The sequence below is a fragment of the Papaver somniferum genome, chromosome 4 (genome assembly GCF_003573695.1).
Source record: "Papaver somniferum cultivar HN1 chromosome 4, ASM357369v1, whole genome shotgun sequence".
Lineage (NCBI taxonomy): Eukaryota > Viridiplantae > Streptophyta > Magnoliopsida > Ranunculales > Papaveraceae > Papaver > Papaver somniferum.
In genome coordinates this window covers 142,671,582-142,699,098 of record NC_039361.1, presented here as the reverse complement: position 1 = coordinate 142,699,098, position 27,517 = coordinate 142,671,582, and the positions used below count along the sequence as shown (strand labels likewise).

Genomic DNA, 27,517 nt, shown 5'->3' with positions numbered 1-27,517 from the left:
GATACACCTGTTTGGAGAGAATTAAGTTTTATGTTTTCTTTGTTTTCATCCCATCTTGTATAGGTTACAGCAGAAAATATAACGTATTATCCGTGGGTTGTAATTAAAAATCAATTGCATAGTAATTGCAATATTTCTGCTCTGCTTCACTCCTTCAATTTGAGCTTTCTGCAGAACTAGTGCAGTTCTCCATTATTTTGGTGTCATATACCTACACCTGGATTGAGGAACACTTCACTGAATAAACTCGCTCACCAAAGTGATTTGGCAAGGCACTTACTAAACTCTCATTCCTCTTTCTCAGGTTTCCCGTCTATTAGCTCTCCGACGACGAGCAGCAGCAGCAGCAGTAGCTTCCCTCTCAGGCTCTTCACCTTTCTCTCCAGTTCTTCCCTGATTAATAGCAGCTGCACTGTCTGTCCTCCCTTCCTTGGTGGCCACCTTCACATTCATAAAAACAAGAAACATCAGGTAAACGGCATCTGTGACTCTGATGGCATACATTTTGTTGAAGAACGTACGAGTTAAAGTAAACCACTGAAAAACTCACATTTGGTTTCTTCCCACCAAAAAGAATCTTATAGCATATCACCAAGGTAACCACAGCACTGGGTATAAGGGTTCCAATTGTGACGTTTGGTTGCTTCTTTCCGCTATCAATGAATTCCTGGCAAAATAGAAATAAGACAACCGCACAGAAATTATCAAAAAGAATGCAGTCAAGAATTTTCACTATGCCGATCCCTGCAAATTGAGTTGCAACAGGTAAATTAGTTTTACTTACAACTATCTGGAGCTTGTAAGCATCCAAGAATGGAATATCTCCAATCTTGTATAGCAGATCGAAAACCACCTTCTGCAAGTACCAAGTTATGTGTTAGGATCGCGTAAGCAAGGCCATACATCATACAAGGAGTACAATGAATACTGGGTCTAGAGTTTTGTCACCTGGAAGCCTGAGAGTTCTTCCTCAGACTTCTGTTTTTCCTTCTCAGCTTCGTACTTTGGCTTCCATGTTGTCATCCTGTATGATTCTGCAACCTTCCCGTCATTTGCTATCAAGATGTTATCAAACAAGATACCATCTTGCATTGTCCAAATTTCGATTCCAATGGCAGCTATTGGCTCAAAGTTGGGTCTGTCAAGTTCAAAGTAGTGAGGATTTGGAATCTCCTGTGGCTTCCAAATGCCTTTAAAATTCGGGTTGTCGATCAATGGGGGATGCCATTTTCCCTTGTAAGCTGGATTCCTCTTCATTGGCTTCTTCCACTCGCCGCAACCAGGAGCTGCTTCACACAATGGATTATCAATCGTAGGTGCCTCCCATTCACCATCCTCCTCCTCATCCCAATCTTCTGGCTTAGCTGCATCAGGGTCATTGATTTCCTTCGGCTCGTCATCTAACCAGCCTTCAGGCTTTACAGCTTCCTCATCTTCTATTTCTAGTGGCGCATCCTCATCCCAGTCATCCGGTTTTGTCGCGTCAGGATCTGGTATCTTTGCTCTCTCATCCCAGTCTAATGGCTTCTTATCATCAGGGTCTGGAATCGACTTGGACGGAATCAGGGATGGCTCAAAATCATCTGCCAGGAGAAAATTACCCTTTTTCTTCTCTTCCCCGTCAACCAAAATGCTCACCTCATTGTCAGGTTTCAGTATCGCAGTGTACACATGTGAGAGTTTGTCAGAAGGTGCGGGAGGAGGTGACTTGAGATGATGCTCAATATATTCTCCACTTACGGGGTTTTTATGCTTGAAGATGAAATGCACCTTGTTTGTAGAACCACATTTGTCAGGTCCAAACATGATGGAGTAGGGAGTCTCGTTACTGAATTCTTTGGGGTTCCATCCTGCCACCTCTTGCTGCCGGAGATATTTCAAATATGCACCGCCACATTCAAGTCCATTCTGGAAACGTGTCTCAAACTGCAAAACGATTGTTCCGTGGTTCAGACTGACAGGTTCATCCAGCTCTTTCACAATGGCATACTTTCTTGCATTTTCGCTCACAAGAAGCCCGTAATCATCATGTCCTTCGCTTTTCGAGTGCCTCCATACACCTACACCCAAATGCCAGTTAATGTAATAACAATATTTCCTGTACTTGCCCATCTCTTAGTATAAAAACCATGAGCAATTCCAGTTTATTTTGTATGTAAAACAATAATATGAAGAAGAACAAAAAGACTCACCATTGTAGTCATTTTCCTCAGAGACGATCCAATGTCCCTCAAAAGATTGGTCGAACGAATCATAAAATATCTAAGAACAATAAACAAAACCGCAACTTATATAAATGATAATCTCCAAAAATATGAATCTGGAAACAATTTCTATATATATATAGTTACCGACCGGAGAAGAGCCGACGGAATCAGCAGATGCAATGGAATACTGTGGGATACTTGTAAGACAAACTGCTGTTGTCAGTAGTAGGTACAGGAGGAAGTCGACCATAAATGGCAGTCGTTTATTATTCTCTACTTCCTTTCGTTTCATATCAACCTGCAAATGAAAAAACCAGTGTATGTCTCAAGGATCGAATCAACGATGTTGTAAATCAGACATGGCGTAGTTTTGTTTGAAAATTTCAAACTTACTTATTCCTAACTCTCCTCCAGTATTTCGGATCAGACAACTGTATTTTCTCATTGTGGCGGGTGCAAAGCCTCCTAATCCTTGTGTCGGTTTGGGTCTTGACTTTCAAAAAATGATGAGACTTGGCTTGACCAAGGAACCCCCCTCCATGTCCTGCCCTGGATGTGATAAAAATCAAGACGCACCTTTTTCATTTCTTCTTCCCGCGGTAGGTTTGAAAGTCTCTGTACCGAAAATGGAAATCTTCACAGAAGAAGAAGAATTGGAGGTTTATGAGCAATCAACAACGTCAAACAACTCACCCCAACTCGACGAAAACGGGTTCCCTTTACCACAACAGAATAATGATGAAGAAGGAGATGAAGAAGATGATGATGAGTCCAAAGAGAAAAATGAAGACGATGGGGGTTTTGCTTCTGATTTTTATCGTAGCGGTACAGACTGCTCATCCTTAATACCGTTATCCGATTCTACGAATAAGAATAAACAGATTATTAGATCTTCATCACAAGCATCTTCACACAAAAGACTGAAACAAACAAATCTATTTCAATCATGGGGTCTCAAACAAAATACCCCTGAAATCTCCTTTCCTGACCCAATTAGGGCTTCTAATCCCTCGGATAAGAAGAAATCCACAAGGGGGACATTTGCTCCGCGTAAAACTTGTCCCTTTTATAAGAAAATCCCAGGTACTCATCAATTTCCCCCAATTTTCTAGGGTTTTGTTTTTAATTCATACTGTGATTTTTTTTTTTTTTTTTTGAAGGAACACCTTTTACTGTAGACGCATTTCGATACGGTCTAATTGAAGGATGCTCTGCATTTTCCTCACACATTTTCACTATGATCACTATGGTGGATTAACCAAAGGATGGTCAAACGGCCCTATCTATTGCACCCCTCTAACTGCTCGCTTACTCAAATTGTGTCTCTCCGTGAATCCGTCGTTAGTAGTCCTATTGTTGCAGTGTCTTCTTGTATTCAAGGTTTTGTCATCTTTCTGACTAAGTGCTGGTGTATATGCAGATTCATAAACCCTTTGGAACTGGATACTGAGTATGTTATCCATGGAATCAAAGTGACGATGTTAGAAGCTAATCATTGTCCGGGTGCTGCTCTTATATTCTTTCATCTTGCGGATGGAAGACGAGTTTTGCATACTGGAGATTTCAGAGCTTCTAAACTCATGCAGTCTTATCCTCTCCTCGTAAATCAGCGCGTCCACTCAGTATACCTGGATACAACTTATTGCAATGCAAAGTACACGTAAGGGTTTTTCGATTTTGTTAGCTGGTATAAATTCTCTTTCCTGCCTTGGTCATTTATGTGTTATACTATTATTTTTTTTAGTGATGTCTAAATTATTTGCTTTAGGTTCCCTCCTATTGAAGATGTATTGAGTTTTGTCGTGAAGGTTACCAGGGACAGTCTCAAAAAGCAGCCAAAAACCCTTGTCATTGTGGGTGCATACAGCATCGGGAAAGAACGTGTATATCTTGCTATTTCTGAGGCATTAGGGGTATGTTGCTTCGATTCTGTTTTTCTTTACTGATGCATGACTTTCAGATATCCGATTTCTCATTATATACAGACATCCACTTTTTAACTTGGAAAAAGATAGTTCATCTGTGTACATGTTTTTGCTATCTGAACTTGAACTGAAAACCCTGGTTTTATCAGGATTGATTGCAATGATTTGTGACTGACGCCATGGCTTCCTTTAGGTTAATATATACACAAATGCTCAACGGAGGCGAATTCTGCAGTCATTTGACTGGCCTGTTCTTTCTGGAAGGCTCTCTTCGCATGCACATGACACACCTCTTCATGTCCTACCTAATATCATCCTTGCGGCATGATGTACAAACTACACTATGTATTCTTATGATTTGGTTTACCTTTAATTTTTATGTTGTATTAATTAGAATCAAATTCTTTTCAGACCCTAAATCAGTACCTGGAGAGTAACGTGGACCACTATAGATCAATTTTAGCATTTCGTCCAACCGGTAATTCATGTTATCTATTGGAAACTTCAAAAATATGACAGATCATTATGGAATTTTCTTTTTTACTGTTTGCCTATGTTAATTTATGTGGGTAGGCTGGACATACTCCGGGACTAACGGAAGTAACCTGGATCTGATCAAACCAACTACCAGAGGCAATGTCACCACTTACGGTAAGTTAATTTTAGCACTGGTCGCAACCGCGTCACTATCTTGCTTGAAACTGTTGAGAACCGCTTTTTCTAAAATCCTAAACGCAAAAAGAGTCGTCAGTATGATATTTATGTAGAACATTATATCTTCATCCTACTTTCTTCGATCAATACCGTATTTGAGAAGACTAAGTAGCATTGTTTGAGCCTGTGATCCAAGTCATCTGTTTTGAGTTTGGCATGTTAATGAAATTTGTAGGTTGAATGCTACCTTGTTTCTTTGATTGGCATGTTGAAGCTTCTGGCACTTCAGAGTTCAGTCTAACATCCTGAGCAGCTTATTTTATATATTAGTTTGCCTCAAGTAATTGTAGTTAAATGAAGCGTTTTAATTTATTTATTTTTGCACCTAATTACTGCAGGGGTTCCATATAGTGAGCACTCCAGCTTCTTGGAACTCAGGGAGTTTGTTCAGGTTAATTTTTAATTTATACGAAATCACCACATCAAGAGTGAAGTGCAGCTTGTTTTTCTTTCCTTGTCTTTACATTACTGAACTTCTGGTTCTCCAGAGCTGACCAGTATAATATTTTGCCATTTATCAGTTCTTGAGGCCTGAGAAGATCATACCCACTGTCAATATTGGCAATGCTTCCCAACGAGATAAGATGCAGAACTACTTCCGGGAGTGGATAAAACCCTGATGCTTTTTCTTAGCCGTCGAGAGATGCCGCCCTTCATGATACTGAGGTTTCTTATAGAATAATCTGCACCGTTGGCTGTTTTTGTATAGCTGGATAGATGATTGGTGGTAGGATCTTATAAACACCTCCTTTTGGCTAGGTCCTTACTAAGCACTCTTCATTTCATTTGTTTTAGATATATTGTTGCAGATTTCTTGTGTTGGAGTCGGCGATACTGATAACTATCTATTTTTCATGTTCAGGTGTGTTTGAACTTTAAAGTTCTATATACGAGATTCTTGGTGCTAGATCCATGCGTGGCACAAAGTGAAGAAGCTGTGATGGCCATCTTTTTGTTGTTGTCCTAGTACTTGTAATACTTGTCAGTATGTTAAATAGGTTGTTGCTGTTGTGCTTTTTATACTCCACCAGATGCACATCAGTTCACATTTGTGAGGCGGGGGACATTGTTCTAATTGTCTTTTAATGATCGAGTTCATCAAAACCAGATCTTATTCTAACCTTAGATGAGGCAAGTAAGAAAGCAGCTTGCATCTTTTCCAATGAATTATTCTCGCTTTTTTCTTGTTTTAGAGTGCTTGCAAGCAATTCCTTAGTGCAATTCCCTGGTGAGAATTATATTTTGTACAATCCACTTTTTTTTTGAGGAATACATATGGGTTTGATGGCAGTGCAAATTCAAGGAGAAGTCTAGCCTTTTCTCTTCAAGGCAGTGTCTTCCTATTACTACTATAACACTGTAATACAGATGATCGCTCCTTAAATTAAACAAGCCAAACTAATATACTTAACAGTTCAATATTCAATCAGTATGGTTCTTAAAACAATAATGCAGCTTTTCTCCAAGAGAACTTGCTAAAATACAAACAAATGTCAGTGCCCAAATTTTGGAAAGCAAAGAAACACAACTACTAATTATATCACAAACATTCTTCCTCTATTTATCTATATATCCGGTTGTATAAATGTACATCAATCACACATTCATTCATTATCTCTTCCTCACCTCAGTCCAAACAGAACAACCTCCCATCTAATCTTTTAATAGAAAACCCAACCTATAATCATGCCTTCAGGTTAGCTGGTTTGGTCTTGTCTGTCTGTTTGTCATTGTCTAGCCGATATGTATACCGCTTAGCTCTAAGATTCAGACCTCAAGGCCCCCGTTAATTTTCTGTCTCTTTGGTAAGTCGTCTTGATTCATTCCAAACTCAGCAGCCAATGCATGTACATCAGGACTCATCTCCCAGTTGTTGCCTTTATGACCTCCCCAGTTTGTGTGTCTCGGCTGGGGCTCGCACCTCTCTAAACTGCCTATACCATCTATTTGGCCATGTATATCGTCAAACTCCTCGTCAACCACTCCCTGCCTTTTCCCTCCCATTTCAACATCAAAGCTTCTTTTAGGCATCTCTAGACCTGGGGTGCTGCCATGATGATGACCCATTGAAAGGGAAGTGCCGAAATTTGAACATGAGCTCCCTTCTGTCACTTTTGCTCGGAAATTGTTTTTAGAGCTAGGAATCATGGAGAAGAACACCTCCCCGATGTTATGGAGCACTCCAAGGTTATAAGGATTCATCTTTCTATCATATCTATATCGGAAATTCTCATATGTTGTCTGCATAAAAAATATTCAAATTTGAAAACTAATAAAAACTAAAACGAAAAACAAAACAAAAGAGATTGCAGAAGGAGAAAATGTCTACCTGGTTGGTACAAATCAAGTAGAGATGAAAGACTGTGAGTCCTCCAACAAACCAAGAGGTTATAAACGTGTACAGTATGAGAACACCTGACACAGGGGATTTCAGAAGAGCCTTCCAGACATTATAGTGGTACATTTCCATTATGAACCTAATGTTTACCCAGCAGAAGGCAAACACGTAGAGGCACAATATTGTTGTGGAAGAGACAAACATGAAAAAGAATCTATAGTTCCTCTGCATTTACCAAGGAGCAAATCAGATAAAACATGATACTTGGTTTTAGCCATACATACATCAGTCAGCAGTACAATTGAAAAAGGCCTCTTACGACCATGCCTAGAGGGAATGTAAGCACTCAAGTGCAGACTTCAATAAGCATATCATATATTTACCATACCTGAAGAATTGTGTCGTGGATCAATGTCATGAGGAGCTAATCTATGAATTCCCTGCCCAAAATTAGGCTAACCAGAATTTTCATCACAGAACCACGTCATTTCAGGTAACTATGATAAATCAGTTATGGTTGTGCATCATTGATAGTTGGACCATATACAGGGGTTCATTTTGGGGTTTGAAAGTCTTTTCTTGACAGACCGACTACCAAAACGTTATGAATTCAAGCAAGACCGCGTGTGCGCCAATGCCATACCAAAATGTTATGAATTCAAGCAACACCGTGAGTGTGCCAATGCCATAAGGGATAGCCGTCAGCAAAATAAATACGACCAGTATCCTGTTTGTAATGGTCTACTTATCAACCACAACATGTTACATTTACATAAAGGATATGCACATTGATAAATATTAGAAAATAACTAAAGAACAGCATTGCTGAACTGAGCCACAATAGCGTCCTGATCGAGGTACCATTTTGATATTGTGCACTACTTTTTTGTTTTGAAAACAAATTGCCAAATCACCATATCTAAATTGACGGAGATAGATAGCAAATATTTGAAGTAATGGAGCAGAAGAACAGAAGATATACCTTTCCAATACACTGCCCAACCCACGGGCAATGGTGATCAAAACGCTCGACACAGTTATTGCATATAGAACAATGAGAACACCGAGGTGGACGATATAACATACACGTGTGACAATATTTGACTTTGACAGCAATTCCATTAACAAGGACATCCTTGGTTGGTGGTAAACCCGATGTACTACCCTGATTTCTAGACCAGTCATTCGATAAACTAGATGGACCACCTTCATCTTCTGGTTCTGGTGGGTGAGGATTGCGAGGAATGATACCCGGGTCTCTTCCAGAAGTAAGGAAGAGAAGAACCATAATCTGCACAAAATTTAACAACCAACACCAACAAGTAGCAGAAAATCCTCCCTAATTAATCTCTGCCTTTTGGCATTATTTATTAGTAGAGTAAAGGAGAAGCAAATAACTCACATGTATAGTAAGGATTACAGGAATAGCTATAATGAGACTGCCGAGACTGTGTTGAAACTCGTTTATGAGCCTTTGCGAATCGAAAGAACAAAATAAGATGACCGGAATTGCAATGAGGGATACTGTGAAAATCAAAGATCTTGCATCCGGACCGAATATAATTCTGCCTCCAAGAAAAAATCTCTGCAAAATTGCATAAAATGAATAATTTCAAATAGAAATCCAGATCATATTTGAAGATCATAGTGAAGGAAAAGGGTAAGAAACGGGAAGCTAACAACACATTTGTTCCGAGTTAACCTAACCTAAACTCCAGAGAAAAAAAAAGATGGTATCTTTAACAGAGGAAAGTGGAAAAAATGGAGAAAGGAGAAGTAATAAGGGTTTCTTACATTGCTTCCTTTCCAGAGTTGATAGACTCGTTTGGTTGTTCCTCCATTGGAATCAATGATTCGACGGTTTGAATCGGATAGCTGAGGTGGAGGACGAGCTGAATACATCTTTCCATGCATTTCTTCTTAATCAACCCTAATTTTAACTTGAGAAGATTTTTAAAACCTGGCTAGTGATCTAACTAAACTGAACACAACTGGAAAAAAAAGAGTTTACTGAGGTCCAAATGTGGGAATATTTTTCTGAGTAGAACTAGAAATTAAGACTTGAAGGAAGAAGAAGAAGAAGATATCAAGAAATGGGTTATAACCAAACAACAACAACAACAAGAGGAAGAAGAACCGGGCATTGGGAATTCGGAAGAGAATAAAGTCATAAACAAAGAAAAAAGAGAGAGACAGAGGGAAAGAAGAAATGAAGTACTACTTGAGTAGAGTGAGTCATTCAATTCCAGTAATACCCTTGTGGTATATGATTAAAATAATACTCCACTCTACTTGTCGTAGTAAAAGATGTAGTTGAGAAATTAGGAATCCAAAACTTTTGACTAGTCAAATGTACAACTATTTTCTTTTTCTTTTTCTTTTTTTGAAAATGAGATGCGATAAATGGGTCTCGTAGATGCACAAGATAAGGCCGGTTCCCGGGGTGGCTAACTATTACAGGTCAGGCAAGTGATGCACAATGATTATGCGTTACAATGTTGCAGAGTAAGTCAGTGTCCGACAATGATTGCGCGACACTACATAGACTATCAAATGCTAAAAATGGCAAAATCATACAGGGCCAGTGAAGCGCAAAGGTGGCGCTACATTGTCAAGGATATTGGCGAAATAATGAAATTTATTGGCCGACACAATGAAGTTTTACTGAGGGATTGGAAAGACATGGCCAAGTTTCCAAATGCACCATCCGATGTTGGCATTAAGGATATCCATGAAATTGAGTTGGCCTAAACTCAAGGATGATGCAAGAGTGTAGAATAGGCCAAGAGTTGGCCTATGCATTAGTCCAAGGATGGCCAAAGCTTGGACAGTGCAAACAAGCTAGTAATGTGAGAGTGCGCATTACTATTCCCAAGCAAATTGGCTAAGTGAAGCAAGAATAACGCATATGAGCATATGGCACATATTGGCATAAGTTAGAAATCATGTTGGCATGAATTTGGCTTAGCTAAAGTGTCCTAGAAAGTTCAGAGAAAGGCTTAATGCAGTGAGGCGCAGAAGTGACACAAAAGTGGCGTAAAAGTGGCGCATTATGGCTCAAGTGTTGTTTATTGGATTTGTGAGCATGCCAATGATGTGAGACAAGTTGGAACGATTATAAAGCAAGTTTATAACCTTATTAGAGTGTCCCTAACCGTTCAAGACAAGTGTGGCTTCAATCTGCAAGACAACACAAAAGGTGGAAGTTGAAAAACAGATTGGCGGTTAGGAAAACTACCTGTGGACACGTGGCTGTCTTTAGGATGTGCAAGCGGTTGCATAGAAGTTTTGGCATGATATTTAGCTTGTATAAATAGCCTAGATATTATTAAGTTTGGTGTTGGTCGTTTTGAGAGAAGAACCACTAATGTAGAGACTGCTTTAGGCATTCACCAAGAGGGTGAATGGCCTGTTTTGGTCCATGAGATGGGATGTTGTTTGTAATCTTCCTTAATGCAATAAAATGGGTTTATTGTGTTTGTGTTCCTGATGTTGCCGATCTTGTGAAGTTGTTTGAGTACATTTATGCATGGAAAACCTCTTATGCTTATGGGGGCATGAAGAGTTAGAGATAAAGAAGAAATACTTCTGTTGTGCAAAGCCTTTAGAGTGAAGGCAGATGCGTACTTTGATGCAAGTATGCAAGGATGAATAATTGTAGGTGAAGTTGATTCACTGAGCCACAATTATTACCGGTCATGTCCCATGAAACTTTTAGGCGATTAAATAGGTATGTGACAGCTGGTATCAGAGCTGTGTTTGGGCAAACAATTGCTGATTTTTCTCTATTTTACTCAAGTTAGTGCCATTTGTTTGTCAAATTCAGTGAAAAATTGTTTGAGTTTCGTTAGTATGGAGACTAGAAGAAGATGGTCTTGTGTGTAAAGATCAATTGGAATGAACTTTGAAGCTTGAAGTAGCAACAGGCCATGAAATTTTATGACAAAGGTGTCAAAATTCCTGCCCAAAGTGTTAGACGAACGCGCAAGATTCATTGAAAATCGGGTTTTCAAGTGATTGCATGACAAAAATGAAGAGTATGCTGAGTTCTACGGTGCAAGTCGGTGTTTAAGCCCATGTTTTTCACAAGTATGGAAAGATTACGCATTTGGAATGTATATATTTGTGGTATTATCAGTAGCGAGTACATTACATGTTGTAATGGGAATTTTGCGAAAATTCCTGAACTCAAAGAAGATGTTGGCCTTTGCAGTGGCAAAGAAGATGGAGAACCTGTCTATGCGATAGATTGAAGGTGTTTTCACCGTAGCCAGTTTGATGGAAGATTAAAGTTATCTCTCTCGATGCATATACCTTGGTGGTAATGCAAAGTCTGGTTGTAAACCACCATTTTTGTGGCAATGTGATGCCATAAAAGAAGAATTGGATGGACAATTCTAATCTATCATAAAGCTTATGGAAAGGCTGAAGATAGAAGCGCAAGTTAGGGAAAAACCGATATACCACGGTCTTGTGTTTGCAAAGAGTTATTCGTTGATGCTAGATGCGCACAAGGAGTATGTTTGCACCTGGTTTATGAGTGGGATCAATATGCTTGGACAAGGGTGTCCAAAGACCTACGTTTGATCATAACCACAAGAGGATGTTCTTGTCGATTGCAAATCAATAATTGTTGCTACTAAAGTTGATTTTGAAGAATGTGAAAGACAAGAGAAGCCAGATGTGCATGGGCAGTAAAAATGAGTTCCAAGTTTGAAGAAGAATGCGGCATTCTTACTTCAAGGAACGTAGGCAGTAGGTGCCTCATTTGCAAGGATTATGGCCTTGTTGAGATTGTCCAAAGGGATTTGTCCGCGAAAGTCATTGAGTAATGTGACTTTGCTGAGCTCTATGGTGATGCTCAGAATCACCAAGTTAAGTTCGTTCCAGTGGTGCAAAGGTGCACAAGTTTGTGTCAAGATTTGGGTGCTCATTGGTATAGCAGGTACGCAACAGTATCATCCTCCAAATGGGATTTAGGCATGACCAAGATGCATAATGCGTTTAGAGATGCAAGTTAGGCCGAATTGTAGATGCGTGGAAAAGGAAGGACAAAGTGGTGGTGATGCATAAAAATGGCATGAGGTCATTTTTGAAGAAATATTCATGAAAGCTAAAGAAACATGATAACATCAGTTTGAAGGAGTATTCAACTAAGTGTCTATTATATTGTGCTTCGTTATGGGAGTTGCATAAGAACGTTGAAAGTTGGAAGAGTGCATGTGGCAACGTGAATTGTTACATTGGGGACAGTAGGTGATGTCTCGCTTCCTTGTTTGTTGCTTAGAAAGTGAAGATGAAGTTAGCATTGAAAGACTTGTTAGATCTTACAAGTTGCAAACAGTTGGCGTGAGTATTTCCTCAAGTTTGAGCATACTTTCAGTTTGGGTCGAGTGGGCCTTGGTGTTGGAATGAAGTCTCTCTATGTAAGGTAGTAGTGAATGAGGGTATTTGAATCTGAAAAGACGAGGGTACCCAAATACCCCACAATATTTTATTTATCCACCTATAGGTCCTCTTGCCGAAAGTCATTGTCTTTGGACAAAGTCGAGATAATGCAACAAATCGATATTCACACTTTGTGTGATTGTCTATGGATACGAGATCGAGACAATACAACAAAAAAAGTGTGATTACTTGATAATAGGTTCGGTCTTAACCAAATTCTATAGGATTACTATCAAGTAAAGCGGAGTTAACATTTGTGTATTTTACTTTTAATTATAATAAATAACTATAATTGCGGAAATAGAAAAGTAAAAGACACAGCAAGATTTTTTTAACGAGAAAACCACAAATGCAGAAAAACCACGGGACCTAGTCCAGAATTGAATACTCTCAGAATTAAGCCGCTATACAAAATCTAAACCAATTTCGTATAGTTGAGACCAAGAAACTAACCCTAGTTCACTCAGTTTCCTCAGTATCCTTGCGCTTCCGACTTCGATGAGTGCACGCACTGGAAAAATTCTTTTGGATCGTATTCCAAATAGTAAAGGAAAAACAAATTTGTTTGGTAACAACTCTATTGATTCTTTTGTTCAAAGAAGTCTTAAGTCATATGCAAAGGCTCTTCCGTTTAATCTAATAAACTCCTTTGTCTGGTTAGATCAATCCAATCTCTATTACCAAAGTAATAAGATTTGGATTTGTAACAATCAAAAATAAATCTCAAAAGAACTATTAAGTGTTACCGATTTCATGCAACTAATCAATCGAATAAATCTGATTCTAGTTGGATCCCATCCGATCAAGGTTTGTTCTACAAAAAGATATGAGAAACCAAATAAGAAATCTTCTTCGTCTTCAAATCTTCTATGATATTCAATAATAACCTGCACAATACCATTTGAATCTCTTGTGACCAATCACACACAGAACGAAGTCTGTTAATAATGGATTATCACAAGATGTCTTTAGAACTACAAATAGTCTAAAGATCCCGTCGATACTTCGATCTAGTTTGAGCGAATCTTATATAAGAAGAGAAGATTCTCAAGCATAAACAAACTAGGTGCAATCAAAGTTTCAACAACCGTTAGTCAATCAAATCAATCAAAAACTAATAACACTACAATTATCTAGTTTCCCACCAATGGTACTTGTATAGCTTCTTGATCCCACATAAGTCTTTAAACGAGCGGTCGTAAGAGATTTCGCCTAATTAGGGTACTTTCCTCTCCGGATAGACGGATCCATCAGAAACAACAAGAAGATGAAGTTTTCCTGGCTCTTAGGATAGTTTGCTAGAAATGCAAACTTGGGTATTTATAGACCAATGAAGTTTGAACATCAAGGAATTTCCAAAACCGAAATTATACTCGAGATATGCAATAAACTCACATTCGTTTTTCCTAATTCCAATAAATAATGTGTCCAATATTTTCGAAATCTCTCAATAGAAAATCTCCAATTAGTAAATGCACATTACTAATTTTCATTCTCTAGAGATATGCATTTAATTGCTGGTAATTAAAGCATATAAAAACTAAGCAACCTTAATAAAAAGATTCTTAATTTATTTCGAACAGGATCTCCTTGAGTAATTAGGAATATCTTTGAACAATAAAAGATAAGAATTACTATACGTGTTCAAAGTATGTTGACATCTTCTTCATATAAATCCTCTTTCATATTTACATTCTTGGAATCGATTATACCACATTTCCAAACAAGTTTAGAATTGGTTCATCTGTATTCCAAGACTTCAATGTGATTGATCAAGCTATTAAAACACATTCATGTGTTCAATCAGTTTTTCCAAACCCAAGGATCGGTTATTCATTTATGGAAACACTTGTGATCTGTCACACAAGTTACCAGGACCGGTTACATCAGGTACCAGGATCGGTTACATCAATTACTAGGACCGGTGACCATATACTTTGGTATTACTTGTGATCGGTCACGCCAGTTACTAGGATCGAGTACACCAATTGCCAGGATCGGTTACACCAATTACTAGGACCGGTTACACCAATTACAAGGATCGATTACACAACTCTTTTGTGATCGGTCAGACCAATTACTAGGATCGGTGACACCAATTACACATATCGATCATACCATCTCAGGTGATTACTTAGGATCGGTTACACTAATCAAAACTAGTTATACCAAATCATAAGTCAGGCATTGTGATTAGTTGTACCAAGATACATAACAAAGTTACGATCGGTTCTACCATCTCATACATATTGGTAATCCAAAGATATGCAATGAATAACAATGATTTCCCTTTCGATTCATAAAACAAGTTCATGAATGTACTTCCTTTAAACAAATGTAAAACATTTTTTCCTAAGATGAAATCTTCACCATAACCCGTACACATAATCATAACAACATTAATAAGATTATGTTGATGTCATATTTACGAAGTTCAAAAGATAAGCATTATACTTCGTAATCTAAATTCCTAATACTATGATCACGTGATCATGTCTCACTACTAGAGTAAAATGTCTCATACACAGCTTCGCAGTTATGTTTTCAATATAGCACGACTTGAAAGATACATTAGGAATGAAACTGAAAAGACGAGGGTACCCAAATATACCTTAATCTAAAACTTTTTCGCCTATAAGTCCTTTCTCCGAAAGTGATTGTCTATGGACTGAGTCGAGACAATACAACTAATCGGTTCACACTTCGTGTAATCATCTATGGATACGAGATGGAGACAATACAACAACGAAGTATGTTTACTTGATAAAAGGTTCGGACTTAACCAAACACAATAGGATTACTATCAAGTAAATAAGAATTAGCGTTTGTGTATTTTACTTCTAATTATAATAAAACAATTATAATTGCGGAAATAGAAAGGTAAAAGACACAACAAGATTTTGTTAACGAGAAAACCGCAAATGCAGAAAAACCCCGGGACCTTGTCCAGAATTGAATGCTCTTAGGATTAAGACGCTATACAAAATCAAACCAACTTCGTATAGTTGAGACCAAGCAACTAAACCTGTAGTTCACCTAGTTCCGTATGTATTCCCACGCCTCCAACTTGTAATAAGTCACGTACTTGGAACAATTCCTTTGGTTCGTGTTCCAAACAGTAAAGGAAAAACAAATCTGTTTGGTAACAACTCTTTTCAACCAAGTGATGTGAGTTCGACAAAAGGCTCTTCCGTTTATCCCAATAAACTCCTTTGTCAGGTCCTTAGATCTATCCAATAAAAACTACCAAAGTAATTTCTTAAGATTTTGCAATCAATACTTTGAATCACAAAGAATTATATTGATGTCGATCTATTCAACTAATCAATCCAATCTAACACAAGGATAAACCGATTATAGTTGGATCCTCTTTAACCAAAACAAGTATTGTGCACACCAAAGATTATGAACCCTAATCAAAAGCTTCTTCGTATTCAAATCTTCTTAGATCTTCAATAAACACATGCACACAATCAACTTGAATCTCTTATGATCAATCACACACAGAACGGAGTCTCTTAACATCGGATTATCACAAGACGTATTTAGATATACAAACAGTCTAAAGATCCCCGTCAAAACTTCGATCTAGTTTGAGTGAATCTTATATCAGAAGAGAAGATTATCAAGCATAAACAAACTAGGTGTAATCAAAGTTCAACAACCGTTAGTCAATCAAATAAATCGAAAACTAATAATAAACTAATTATCTGGTTTCCCACCAACGATACTAATAGATCTTCTCAATCCCAAAGAAGTCTTTAAACTGAGCGCCGTAAGAGATTTCGCCTAATTAAGTTACTTTCCTCTCCGAATAGGCGGCTCCACCAGTAACAACACAACTAGGTAGTTTTGCTGGCTCTGAGGATTAGTTTGCTCGAAATGCAAACTTTGATATTTATAGACCAAGGAAGTTTATACACCAAGGAATTTCCAAAACCAAAAATATTCTCATGATATGCAATATATTCCAAATTCGGTTTCCATAATTCCTGGAAATGCTTTGTCCAAACATTGATCGAAAATCTCTTAGAAAATCTCCAACTAGTAAATGCACATTACTAATTTTCATTTTCCAAAAATAAAATTAAAAACCTTAAATAAAAGATTCTCAATTTATTTTTCGATCCGGGATTTTCCTTTAGCTATTAAGGAATACCTTTGAACAATAAAAGATAAGCATTACTGCCCATGTTCAAAGTATGTCGACATCTTAACTTAGTAAATCATCTTTGATATTTACTATCTTGGAATCGATTTGCCACACTTCCAAACAAGTTTAGAATTGGTTCATCTGACTTTCAAGAACTACGTGATTGATCAAGAACGCTCAATCACCAATCATGGGTTTCACGGTTCTACCAAAACAAGTTTCGGTTCTACCTCCATGTGGGTACTGGAATTAGTCACACTAGCTTTCCAAAAATTCGGCTGGCTAGGTACTAGGATCGGTTCCCACATATATATGGTATCTAACTTGTATTTGCTGCACATGTCCATAGGATCAGTTCCCAATATCTAAAAATGTGTTGATATGTTCATAGGATCGGTTCCTAATATCTAAAAACGTGTTGCACCTTTTACAAGGATTGATTCCCCTCTTGTGATCGGTTGCACCTCTTACTAGGATCGGTTCCCCTATGCCTAGAGTTGGTCATACCTATAACACTAAATCGATCATACCATCTCAGGTGATTACTTAAGATCGGTTTCACTAATAAAAGTCATACCAATACAAAAGTCAGGCCTTGTGAATAGTTTTACCAAGAACATAAACAAGTCATGAGCGTTTATACTAATCACACATATTGGTAGTTCAAAAGATATGCAATGAATAACAATACCAATAAGCCTAACGATTTCCATTTCGATTCACGAAACAAGTTCATGAATTTACTTCCTTTAAACTAATGTAAAACATTGTTTCCTAGGATGAAATCTTCACTTCATACCCATACATAATCACAATAGCATTCAAACAATTATGTCGATGTCTTATATACAAAGTTCAAAAGATAAGCGTTATACTTCGTATTGTATTCCTTAATACTACGTCTAACTAGAGTATAATCATTCATGCTTCGCAGTTATATTTTCAATATGCACGACTTGAAAGATACGTTATGGAATGAAACAGTTCAAGTCAAATATCACTAACCTAAAGTGGAAGGATGATGTTGTCGTTGTAGCTCCTTACTTCTTCATTTCTTCAAGTACTACTTGTAATGTCTCATATCCTAATACTTTCAAGCTAACCTATACGAAGTTGACTCTAGTACATAATCAAGCGACTCTTTAAATGAGTTTTGGTTCACTAAAATATGACAACCAAACTTGACATACCAACGTTTGGTGGGTTCAACCAAGCTATGCTCTAACAGAAACAGTTCAAGTCAATATTATTAACTTCAAGGAGAAGGATGATGTCGTCTTTGTAGTCCGTTACTTCTTTACGTTCTTCAGGTCTTCGAGTAATACTTGTATGTCTCAACATTCCTAGACTTTCTAGTCTAACCTAAACGAAGTTGTTATCTAGTACATAATCAAGCGACTCTTAGATGAGTTTTGATTCATTAAAATATGACAACCAAACTTGACATACCAACGCTTAGTAGGTTCAACCGAGCTATGCTCTAACAGAAACAGTTCAAGTCAATATTACTAACCTCAAGGGGAAGGATGATGTCTTCGTTGTAGTCCGTTACTTATTCACGTTCTTCAGGTCTTCGAGTAATACTTGTATGTCTCAACATTCATAAACTTTCTAGTCTAACCTAAATGATGTTGTTCTCTAGTACATAATCAAGTGACTCTTAGATGAGTTTTGATTCACTAAAATATGACAACCAAACTTGACATACCAACGCTTGGTGGGTTCAACCGAGCTATGCTCTAACAGAAACGAGAGTTCTTGTCTCTTTCGTTCAAAGTAAAACTAGTTCGCATGGAAGATGCTACATAGCATATTAAGCCAAAATATGCAATGGAAGATGCTGGAAGTGAAAAGAGCAAATAAAATTGGTGGCATAATCGAGTTTGCTGTTGAGATTTATGTGGAAGTGCGGTATTTGGCAGCGATAGCATGGAGTAACGCAGCAAGAATGAAGATGTAATTTCATCAAGTATATGAGTTAAGAGTAACTCATAGTTTGGAAGAACATGATGTTTTTTTTTTCCGTCAAATTAAAGCGTAGTAGTTTGAAAGAGCAAGTTATGCTTAAATTGTTGGTTTCAAAGGCGCATGAAGAGGATGGCTTATCTAAAGTGACAGTGGGATGTCCCGGGTAATCCTAAGTCATGACTATACCGAAGTCATGCATTTCAATCAAGGTGTTGCGACAATGCAAGCAAAGAACAACGAGGTGCTGGTTCTTTAACATACAAATGATGCAAGTCCAAGAAGGTGAAGTTTACAATATGATATCGAGGCCAAATCTAGTGTAAGTTCTTTGCATTGCTAAATATAGCAAAGGCTATGGATTTTGGCGCATACCAGAGTGGTATGGATCATAGCATGCATACCTTAAGGCATGACATTTGGCGTAGGAGCAATATGATTGAAGAATTAGGCCAAGTCTTGTATAAGTCCTGTTACGTTGCAATGGTGCAAATAAAGTCGGAAAGTGAAGGAAAAATACTATGCAAGTGATCATAGTGATCAGTTGGAGAGAATCATTACTTGTGTACACTTAGGCACAAATGATTCATGCGAAGTTGAAGCCTAATTCAGGGAATTGTCTAAGAAGAATTTCAGTTTGCATTTGGGTATTGATATACAATTTGAAGTGGAGTTGGAACTTATGTGCAACGCAACAACAAAGTTCAAGTTAGTAATATCAATTCCAAGGAAGTAAAGCTAAGTGATGTTGATGCTAAAGTATAGAAGTTGGCTAAGGGATTTTTGCAGAAGCTAGCAGAGATTGCTGAATTCAAAAAAGGTTCTGAAAGTTCATGCAGCGAAGATTGAGACAAGTATAATGAGTATACTTGGTTGCGTTCAACGAGGACGTTGAAAAGATTAGGTGGGGGAGGTCTATTACAGGTCAGGAAAGTGATGCACAATGATTATGCGTTACAATGTTACATGCCAAGTGATGTAGTTTTTAAGTGGTAGTAAAGTTCGTTCAACTCGGATTATGTAGACTCGATTTTAGACTCAAATTAAAATAGAAAACTTAAAAAGAAATTGTATTCAAGTTTATAAAAAGCACTGAGACTTCGGATTCCACCAATCTCCAATTTTTATGTGATTTAATCTAGTCAATATTTATGCAACTCTTTACGTTTAAAGTGATTCTAATATTTTCGCCTAGACAAGTAGATTCTCAAAAAAATAGTTGTAAATCGAAAGCATGGACCATCAAAAGATTTAACCTAAGCATGGCCCATCAATTGAGAACACAACCACTTAATCAGAATCATATATTCGATTTCAGTTCAGTGCAAATAATCATAAAAGAATTACGAAAATTAAATTAAATAGAATTTACCACATAATAATTGGAAAAATGGCTTCCTCCGTCGCCTCAGCAATGGGGTTTAACTCCTCATATTAATCACTTGCTCAAAATATTTGTTTATGGTTCAAAAGTTGATTAAAAGATGAAAAACTATAACTCTGAATGTTTGCAACGCTGTATTGGAGTCGCAAAACGAATGACTGACTGTGACAAAGAAGTTATTGTAGCAGAGTTACAAATTTGAGACGCTGTTTTTATTTGCAACGGATGTTCTTCAGCAGCAGCAGCAGAAATACGGGTTTCCTGCAACTTGATCAATTCGCCTCTGTAGTGTTACAAACTCCTATGCGACTGCTCCAATAACTTCTTTTTCTTCCCTGGGACTTAAACACACCTTTTATACTACTCAGAAACCTAAAAATAGCGATTAATTCTCTCTTTTTCTTTTCGTGCAAGCCACGACAATAATCTCTTATGCCAACTTCCTTAATCGTTAATGAGACTTCCAAACCATCCTAAACTCTTACTTAGATAGAATACAACCTTAAGAAACAATATCACGCGTTTAGTCTCCCTAGAAGTCCTAAAATAATTCCACAAAGTTTCCGTGCAAAACTCAAACTCTGTTTCCTTTTTCCGGCTTATCCAGCCCAATTCGATTGATTCCAGCGTACATACCAGGCCTTTTTATTTGAATCACGTCCAGCCCAGCAAATTTCAATGATTGAATCTCACTAAAACATCTTCAAAATCCAATCGAAAGTTTGGTTCTTCGCTGGTTATTTCTTCCCGCCTTTTTCTGAATTTAAACGAAGAAGATGACCTCCCCCTATCCTGTGCTGGTATCCCTTTAGCAGCTGTCTGGAAATGGATGCCCCTTAGTAATTGATCACCCCTTATCAATTTGAGGGGTTCGAATAGCAAGTGTCCTCCGGGGTGCCCGCGCAACTTTTCGAGCCGATTTTTCCAAAAATGTTTGTTGGCCAAAAATACCTACACACACATAAAACACCATAATAATTACAAAAATGAGCATTATCAATATATAGAATCGAGACAAATTAGACACAAAAATGTGTCTATCAAATACCCCCAAACCTATTATTTGCTAGTCCTCGAGCAAAAATAAAATAAAATCCTAACTCACTGACGCAGGCATCGTCGATTGCATTTAGCGTATGCAATAAGCCTTTAAACCCCTAAGTGTCCCTAGTGGCGGAGTGTTGTCTCCGGAGGGCTTACAAGAGGTATACCCACAAAACCTTTACTCCAGACCTTAGTTATTTACCTAGAACCTTGGAAGGCACCAAAAAATCTCCTTGGTTGGCATACTTATTGACCACAGGAGGAAGTACCCGGATGCGAAATTCCAATTGTTGTACACGAGTTTGCACTCAACCATACTAAAATTCATTTAAAGTGACAGAGCTCTACTCAGATAGTCGCACTATGGACATCAATATCCGGAGTCAAAACTAATCACATGGATAGATCAAGAATATGGATATAGAGAAAAACATAGATGGTTTGGATGTTTACTAAGTGACCGGCGTTTCCCATATCTGTCTGAAGGCCACACCTAACACTTAGAGAAACATGGTTTAAAAAAAAAATAAAATAAAAATAGAAGTGAAAAGGACTCAATGAGATATGGTGAAACTATCATGTTATTTCTAACACCTGAGCTCTGTGCTTTTATGAATAGACTCTTCTAGATGTTTCCATCTAATCAGATTGGTTCCTCAACTCCTACGATCAAAATGCTTCCATCCACTTAGATTAGTTAGTGCAATCCTCAATACGCATAAATTTCTAGGTTCTGGAGTTTATTTATTCATATTGCAACTAAAAAGTTTCTCCCATACCCCCAAACTTAAATCTAACATTGTCCTCAATGTTCTAAAGATAAAATTAAAAGCATGAACAAGGAGAAACTGTTACCATTTGAAGCAAAAGAGATAAGGAAATATATTACCATGTTGCATGAGATTGGGTTACCTCCCAAAAAGTGCTAAATTTAAAGTTTTCAGGCAGACGTCAAATACCACAAAATGGCTAATTACCTTTCAAATCATATATCAATAGTCGAAACAAATGTAGGTCAACAAAAGCAAATAAAATTGCCACAATTATCAGACAACTGCACCAAATCAGAAAAATGAACAGACATAGCACATCCTCATCCAAGGTTTCCTGCAAGACAACTGGGTTTTTCTATTGTGCCTATCTGGGCTTCATATGAGTGTCTTGAAAAATTGACTCATTCGAACAACAAGTCTTTAGTATTTCCTCCTGGACAATATCAGGAGGATCCGGTTGCGGAGTCGGAAGTGACTCAAGTAATACCTCAGGTACACCAGGCTCGAATCCCAAGTTAGGGACTTCCAATGGAGATAATTGACCATTAGTACCCCCAAACTTAGGGTAGTCAGTATTCTCGGACAAACCTCTAACTATTGCTTGAATTTCTGGATCCTCAGAGTCTTTAAAATACTCAAGAGCTTCTTCTAGTTCATTACCCCCAAACTTAGGGTCAACACTACTCTCCGTAAGGCCTAGCACTAGGCTTGAATCTCAGGGTCCGTAGAGTCTTTAAAGTACTCAAGAGATTCTTCTAGTTCAAAAGTTTGGTCACCTAACTGACTTAAGAGAATTTCCTCATCAAGTTCATCTAGGGAATCACCAAATAAATTGTCGTCCCAACTATCCTGAGTTAGATCCTGAACTAAAGTGCTAATCATATTCACTTCTTCTAAATCATCGGAAGGTTGTCTATTAACATTAAAGACATTTAGTTCAGTGGTCATAGTACCAAAGGATATGTTCATAAGTCCGGTCCTACAGTTGATGACAACGTTAGTTGTGGCTAAAAATGGGCGACCTAAAATCACCGGTATCTGAGCACTAGGATCCTGAACAGGCTGAGTATCTAGAACAACGAAATCCACTGGATAAATAAATTTATCAACCTCAATCAGAACATCCTCTATGACACCACGAGGTATTTTGACAGACCTATCAGCTAATTGCAATATCATTTTAGTCGGTTTCAACTTACCAAGACCTAGCTGGTTGTATACATGATAAGGGAGTAAGTTCACACTAGCTCCTAAGTCAAGCAATGCCTTATCTACTGAATAATTACCGATCACACAAGATATGGTGGAGCATCCAGGGTCTTTATACTTAGGGGTTGTTTGGTTCAGAAGGATTGAACTTACCTGACCAGCTAAAAATGATTTCTTATGGACATTAAGCTTACACTTTCGTGTAAAAAGGTCCTTAAGGAACTTGGCATAAGCAGGCATGTGCCTAATTGCTTCTAATAAAGGGATGTTAATGTTTACTGGTGTGGAATGGAAAACACACAAAAACTCTTGCAAGTATACAAGGTCAAGCTTTATAATATAGGGATAAGAAAGGGATCAGTCCACAGGGAGTAGGAGTGCTTAAAAGTTTAACCTAAGCTGTCAATGAAGGAAGCAAACAATATGGCAGATGGGAAAACAGTTAACCAAGCAAGCAAATGACATGTAATAAAAACAGCAAGGAACCAAGGCTGTAAGCCAAGGGAAGGGGTGAGATTGTGCACTGATTTCAGTGCACAACAGCTACAAATTGCAAGGAAAATCAAACAAGAAAAACAGTAAATGAAATAAACTGAACATGAAGCAAAATAGAACTGAAATAGAGTGATTGTAAAAGGATTTGTGGTTAAGCCAAGGCTTAGGATCCACCTTGTGTCCTAATCAAACAACATGTTTCTAGGTTGAGTTAAAAATCCTATGCATACATCTAGAATGGGAGGAAGACTAATTTGCTCACTAGTTTGCCCCTAGCATTGACTGTCTTTTGACAGAACAATCAATCACAGGCACTATGAGCATTAACCTCTTCCCATTGCTCAATCACAACACACATCAGGATAACTATCCTAGCAACTTGTCAATTGACAGTGCACAAGGCTTCATCTGAGCCTCAGCCTAAAGCAGTTTAGCTCATGCTAAACTTGTAAATAGCAATAACATTCATTATATATGATGAATTCAACACAATATCCAACATTGAAGATAAAAATCAAAACATCATGTAACATTCACTATCAACTGTCATGCAATAACTTAAATTGAAATTGCAAAAATAAATTTTCTTTTATTTTCTACTGGCTAGTCCAGAGATCCCCCTTAACATCACTAGAGACATCAATTTATACCCAATTACACATTTAGGGTTTTCCCCCAATTTTCCCCCAAAACAGTAGAACTAGGGTTTGGTGAAACTCACCTAATTCGTTGGAATTGATCGCATGCATGCTAACCCAATCTTCTTCTGACTCTACTGCTGCTTTCTCACGCTCCAATTACTCTACTAACTCAACCTAATTCATCAATTTTTCTTCTAGGTTTTCAGAGAAAGATGAGAAGATAAATTAGTGAATTAGATAGGTAGAGGGGTAGGGGATTGATGGGAGAAGGATGGGTGTGGTTGGTTTGGGTAGTTGAGGCAGGTGAGGTGGTGGTTGCGAAGGCAGAGCAGGTGGAGAAGATGGTGATGGTCTGCAACAGGCATGGAGGGGGAGAGGTCGATGGAAGAAGGAGAAGGGGGTTTTTGGTAGTGGTATATGGCTCGGATGTTAGGGTGTTGGGCAGTTGCAGCAAGTGAAGATGTTATGCGATCTGGGACGTAGGATGTGAAGATGGTAGGTAGATCTGACGGCGATGCGGAGGTAAGCGAGGAGAGACCGTCGGATGAAGTGATACAACAAAACTAACGGCACTTGATGGAGTTAGGAACTGTAGTGAAAAGCGGATGTATCAAACTTTGATGCACAACAAGGGGGCGACCGTAGGATGACTCTGAGATCAATCTGACGGCTGAAGACGCAAGCGGGTATGGATTTGGGTTTTAGGCTTTTGGGTATAGAATATGGGTTTGGGAAATGAGTTTGGGCTTGGAAAATCTTGAGCCCACTTCTTCTTTAAGAACAAATCTCTTCTTCAAGCCCATTTCTACCCTTTTTGGTCTTCCGCACATCATTCTTCACGACTTCCTTGCGTAATTCCTCCTGGCTTTTCACTACTTTTCTGCTCTATTCCGCTTCGCAATTCATCCAGACTTTATTTATTACCTAAAAATATACAATTAAGTAAGAAAAATATTTATTCTTGAAAACAATGAAAATACAGAATATGGGATAAAATGTAGAATTAATGCACAAAAGATGAGTTAAATGCCAACAAAAAGGGATAAATATATACATTATTTGGCACTCATCAAATACCCCCAAACCTGAATTTTACTTGTCCTCAAGTAAAACAAAACTAAGGAAATCCTACTTATACCACCGTCGCTGGTCTCTCGAATGCATTTAGCATATGCACTAAGCCTTTTAAACCACTAAGTGTCCCTAGTGGACGAGTGAAGTCTCGTGAAGGTTTGCTTAGAACGTACCTACAAAGTTCTAGGTCAAAATATAAGCTCATATTCCATCAAATGTGACATGTGCAAAACAGTTTAAGCTCACAGCAAAATGGAGATGTCAATCTAGCTATCAAAGGCACAATCCTAGCACTGATAACAAAAAAAAAGACATGTGATAAGAGTGTAAAGTGTATCTACACATGTGTAAAGAAAGATCTGAAGTTATGACTACTAATCACCAAGAGATAGTTTCTCAGGCTAAGAACCAAGGTCGAAATCTAGCTAGCTGTCCGGACTTTACGAGAATTGTGAATGAGTTGGAGGTATTTCACAATTACTCGCGTTGTACATCAATGGCATACACCCTCCTTGCTTATTACAATGAAACAACAAAATGACTATTTACATGACTCTTATTTACATTGACTACTCTCTTTTATTTTTGGAACAAGAGAGAATGGAATTGATAAATACTTGATTTTTTTTTTTTTTTTTTTGAATATATACATCGTTTTTTTTTTTTTTTTTTTTGAAATTTTTTTACATAAGGTAGCTCTTTTGATACATAACAAAAGAAACAAAAATTACATGACACTTTGCAAGAGGTAGCCCTTTTTGATGCACCCAGTTAAATTCGATGGTTGTCTTTCTTAATGTAACCTCCACCTTCTATCCCAACCAACCAAAGAACAAGCTAGTCAAGTTTCGTTCAGTATTCTAAAGTGATTGGCAATCGTAACTTCCTATCAAACACCTTGAAGATCGAGGCCATACATGTATTGGTAGATCGTGCGCGTGCAAATTTCTTATCACTATGTGAATTGTGCTAGAATCAGGGTGCCTAAATATCTAGACTAAGACTCCTAATAATTACATATTTGCACAAGAGTCAACATTTCAAGGTAAATGAGCTCCATTTTTATGATTTTTCATTTTTTTAATTTTTTGAATTTTTTCGATTTTTTCAAAAGAAGAAGGAGTTCGTTTTCAATTATGCATATTATCATGGTATCTACTCTATACCCCCAAACCTAAACTAAACATTGTCCTCAATGTTTCAAAATATGGAAAGAATATAAAACAATATATGAAGAGGAACATGCTGAGTAGAGTAAAAGGAGAGAGAATACCCGATTGTACGGCGAAAGCTCCGTTATTCAAGGCAAAAATCCATCATATTAGGAGTCACAATGGATGAGCACAAAATATACAAAAGGAAATTTAACTAACACATTATCTACAAGAAAATTTGGTTTTTAATGGGATTGGACTTTTTGGAAAAAATTTGGTTTTGTTGGGAAAAAGACAAATTTTGGTTTTTAGGGAAAGATTTGGAAAACTTTTTGGTTATTTAGGGAAAGAGTGGACCAGTTTAGTCCACATAGACTGGGTCCTCCAGGTTGGTTGTTTCAATGTCGGGTGGGAATGGCTCAAGGAATGGTTTAATCTCTGCCCGTTGACTTTGAAAACGTTCTTGTTGGAAACATCCTCCAGCTCTACAGCTCCATGAGGAAAAACTGTGCGTACTAGGTACGGACCCTTCCATCTGGAACGCAGTTTTCCTGGAAAAAGATGTAATCGGGAGTCATACAGCAAGACTTTCTGACCAGGAGTGAAGGATTTGCGTAGAATACGCTTGTCATGAAATCTTCATCTTGCTTATATAACTGGCACTGTCATAAGCCTCATTTCTCAATTCTTCCAACTCGTTGAGTTGAAGTTTCCTTGAATTCCAGCTTCGTCCAGAGAAAAGTTCAGTTGCTTATTGCCCAATAGCTCGATGTTCTAATTCCACAGGAGATGGCACGGCTTTCCATACACTAACGATAGGGGGACATGCCAATTGGTGTCTTATAAGCTGTTCTATAGGCCCACAAAGCATCATTCAATCTTATGACCAATCTTTCCTAGACGGGTTAACCGTCTTTCTAGAATGTGCTTAATTCCCTATTAGAACTTCCACTTGTCCACTAGTCTGAGGGTGGTACGGAGTAGCAACCTTGT

The 27,517-nt window shown here is 37.9% G+C and overlaps 2 protein-coding genes and 2 pseudogenes across 2 annotated transcripts; 1 reads left to right on the top strand and 3 right to left on the bottom strand.

Moving 5' to 3' along the window:
* LOC113273223 overlaps nucleotides 1-27,517 on the bottom strand; it is a 138,555-nt pseudogene that overhangs the window by 31,698 nt on the left and 79,340 nt on the right.
* LOC113271429 (calnexin homolog) lies at nucleotides 22-2,548 on the bottom strand. The gene is made up of 6 exons (XM_026521289.1): nucleotides 2,356-2,548; nucleotides 2,193-2,262; nucleotides 949-2,060; nucleotides 785-856; nucleotides 551-667; nucleotides 22-441 (listed from the first exon to the last, which is right to left on the bottom strand). Exons 1-6 carry the CDS (start codon nucleotides 2,497-2,499, stop codon nucleotides 301-303), a joined length of 1,656 nt encoding a protein of 551 aa, XP_026377074.1. The 5' UTR covers nucleotides 2,500-2,548; the 3' UTR covers nucleotides 22-300.
* LOC113271430 lies at nucleotides 2,782-5,944 on the top strand (annotated as a pseudogene).
* LOC113271431 (probable protein S-acyltransferase 7) lies at nucleotides 6,246-9,373 on the bottom strand. The gene is made up of 5 exons (XM_026521290.1): nucleotides 8,979-9,373; nucleotides 8,587-8,769; nucleotides 8,167-8,475; nucleotides 7,176-7,409; nucleotides 6,246-7,087 (listed from the first exon to the last, which is right to left on the bottom strand). The coding sequence occupies exons 1-5, from the start codon at nucleotides 9,096-9,098 to the stop codon at nucleotides 6,614-6,616; spliced, it is 1,320 nt and encodes a 439-aa protein (XP_026377075.1). The 5' UTR covers nucleotides 9,099-9,373; the 3' UTR covers nucleotides 6,246-6,613.

Coding starts and splice junctions, on each gene's coding strand:
- LOC113271429 (XM_026521289.1), bottom strand. CDS start 2,499: ATGAAACGAAAGGAAGTAGAGAATAATAAACGACTGCCATTTATGGTC. Junction 2,061..2,192: donor TGAGGAAAATGACTACAATG/GTGAGTCTTTTT, acceptor ATTTGGGTGTAG/GTGTATGGAGGCACTCGAAA. Junction 668..784: donor CTTACAAGCTCCAGATAGTT/GTAAGTAAAACT, acceptor CTATTTTGCCAG/GAATTCATTGATAGCGGAAA.
- LOC113271431 (XM_026521290.1), bottom strand. CDS start 9,098: ATGCATGGAAAGATGTATTCAGCTCGTCCTCCACCTCAGCTATCCGAT. Junction 8,770..8,978: donor AACTCTGGAAAGGAAGCAAT/GTAAGAAACCCT, acceptor GCAATTTTGCAG/AGATTTTTTCTTGGAGGCAG. Junction 7,410..8,166: donor TTGGGCAGTGTATTGGAAAG/GTATATCTTCTG, acceptor TGGTAAATGCAG/AGGAACTATAGATTCTTTTT.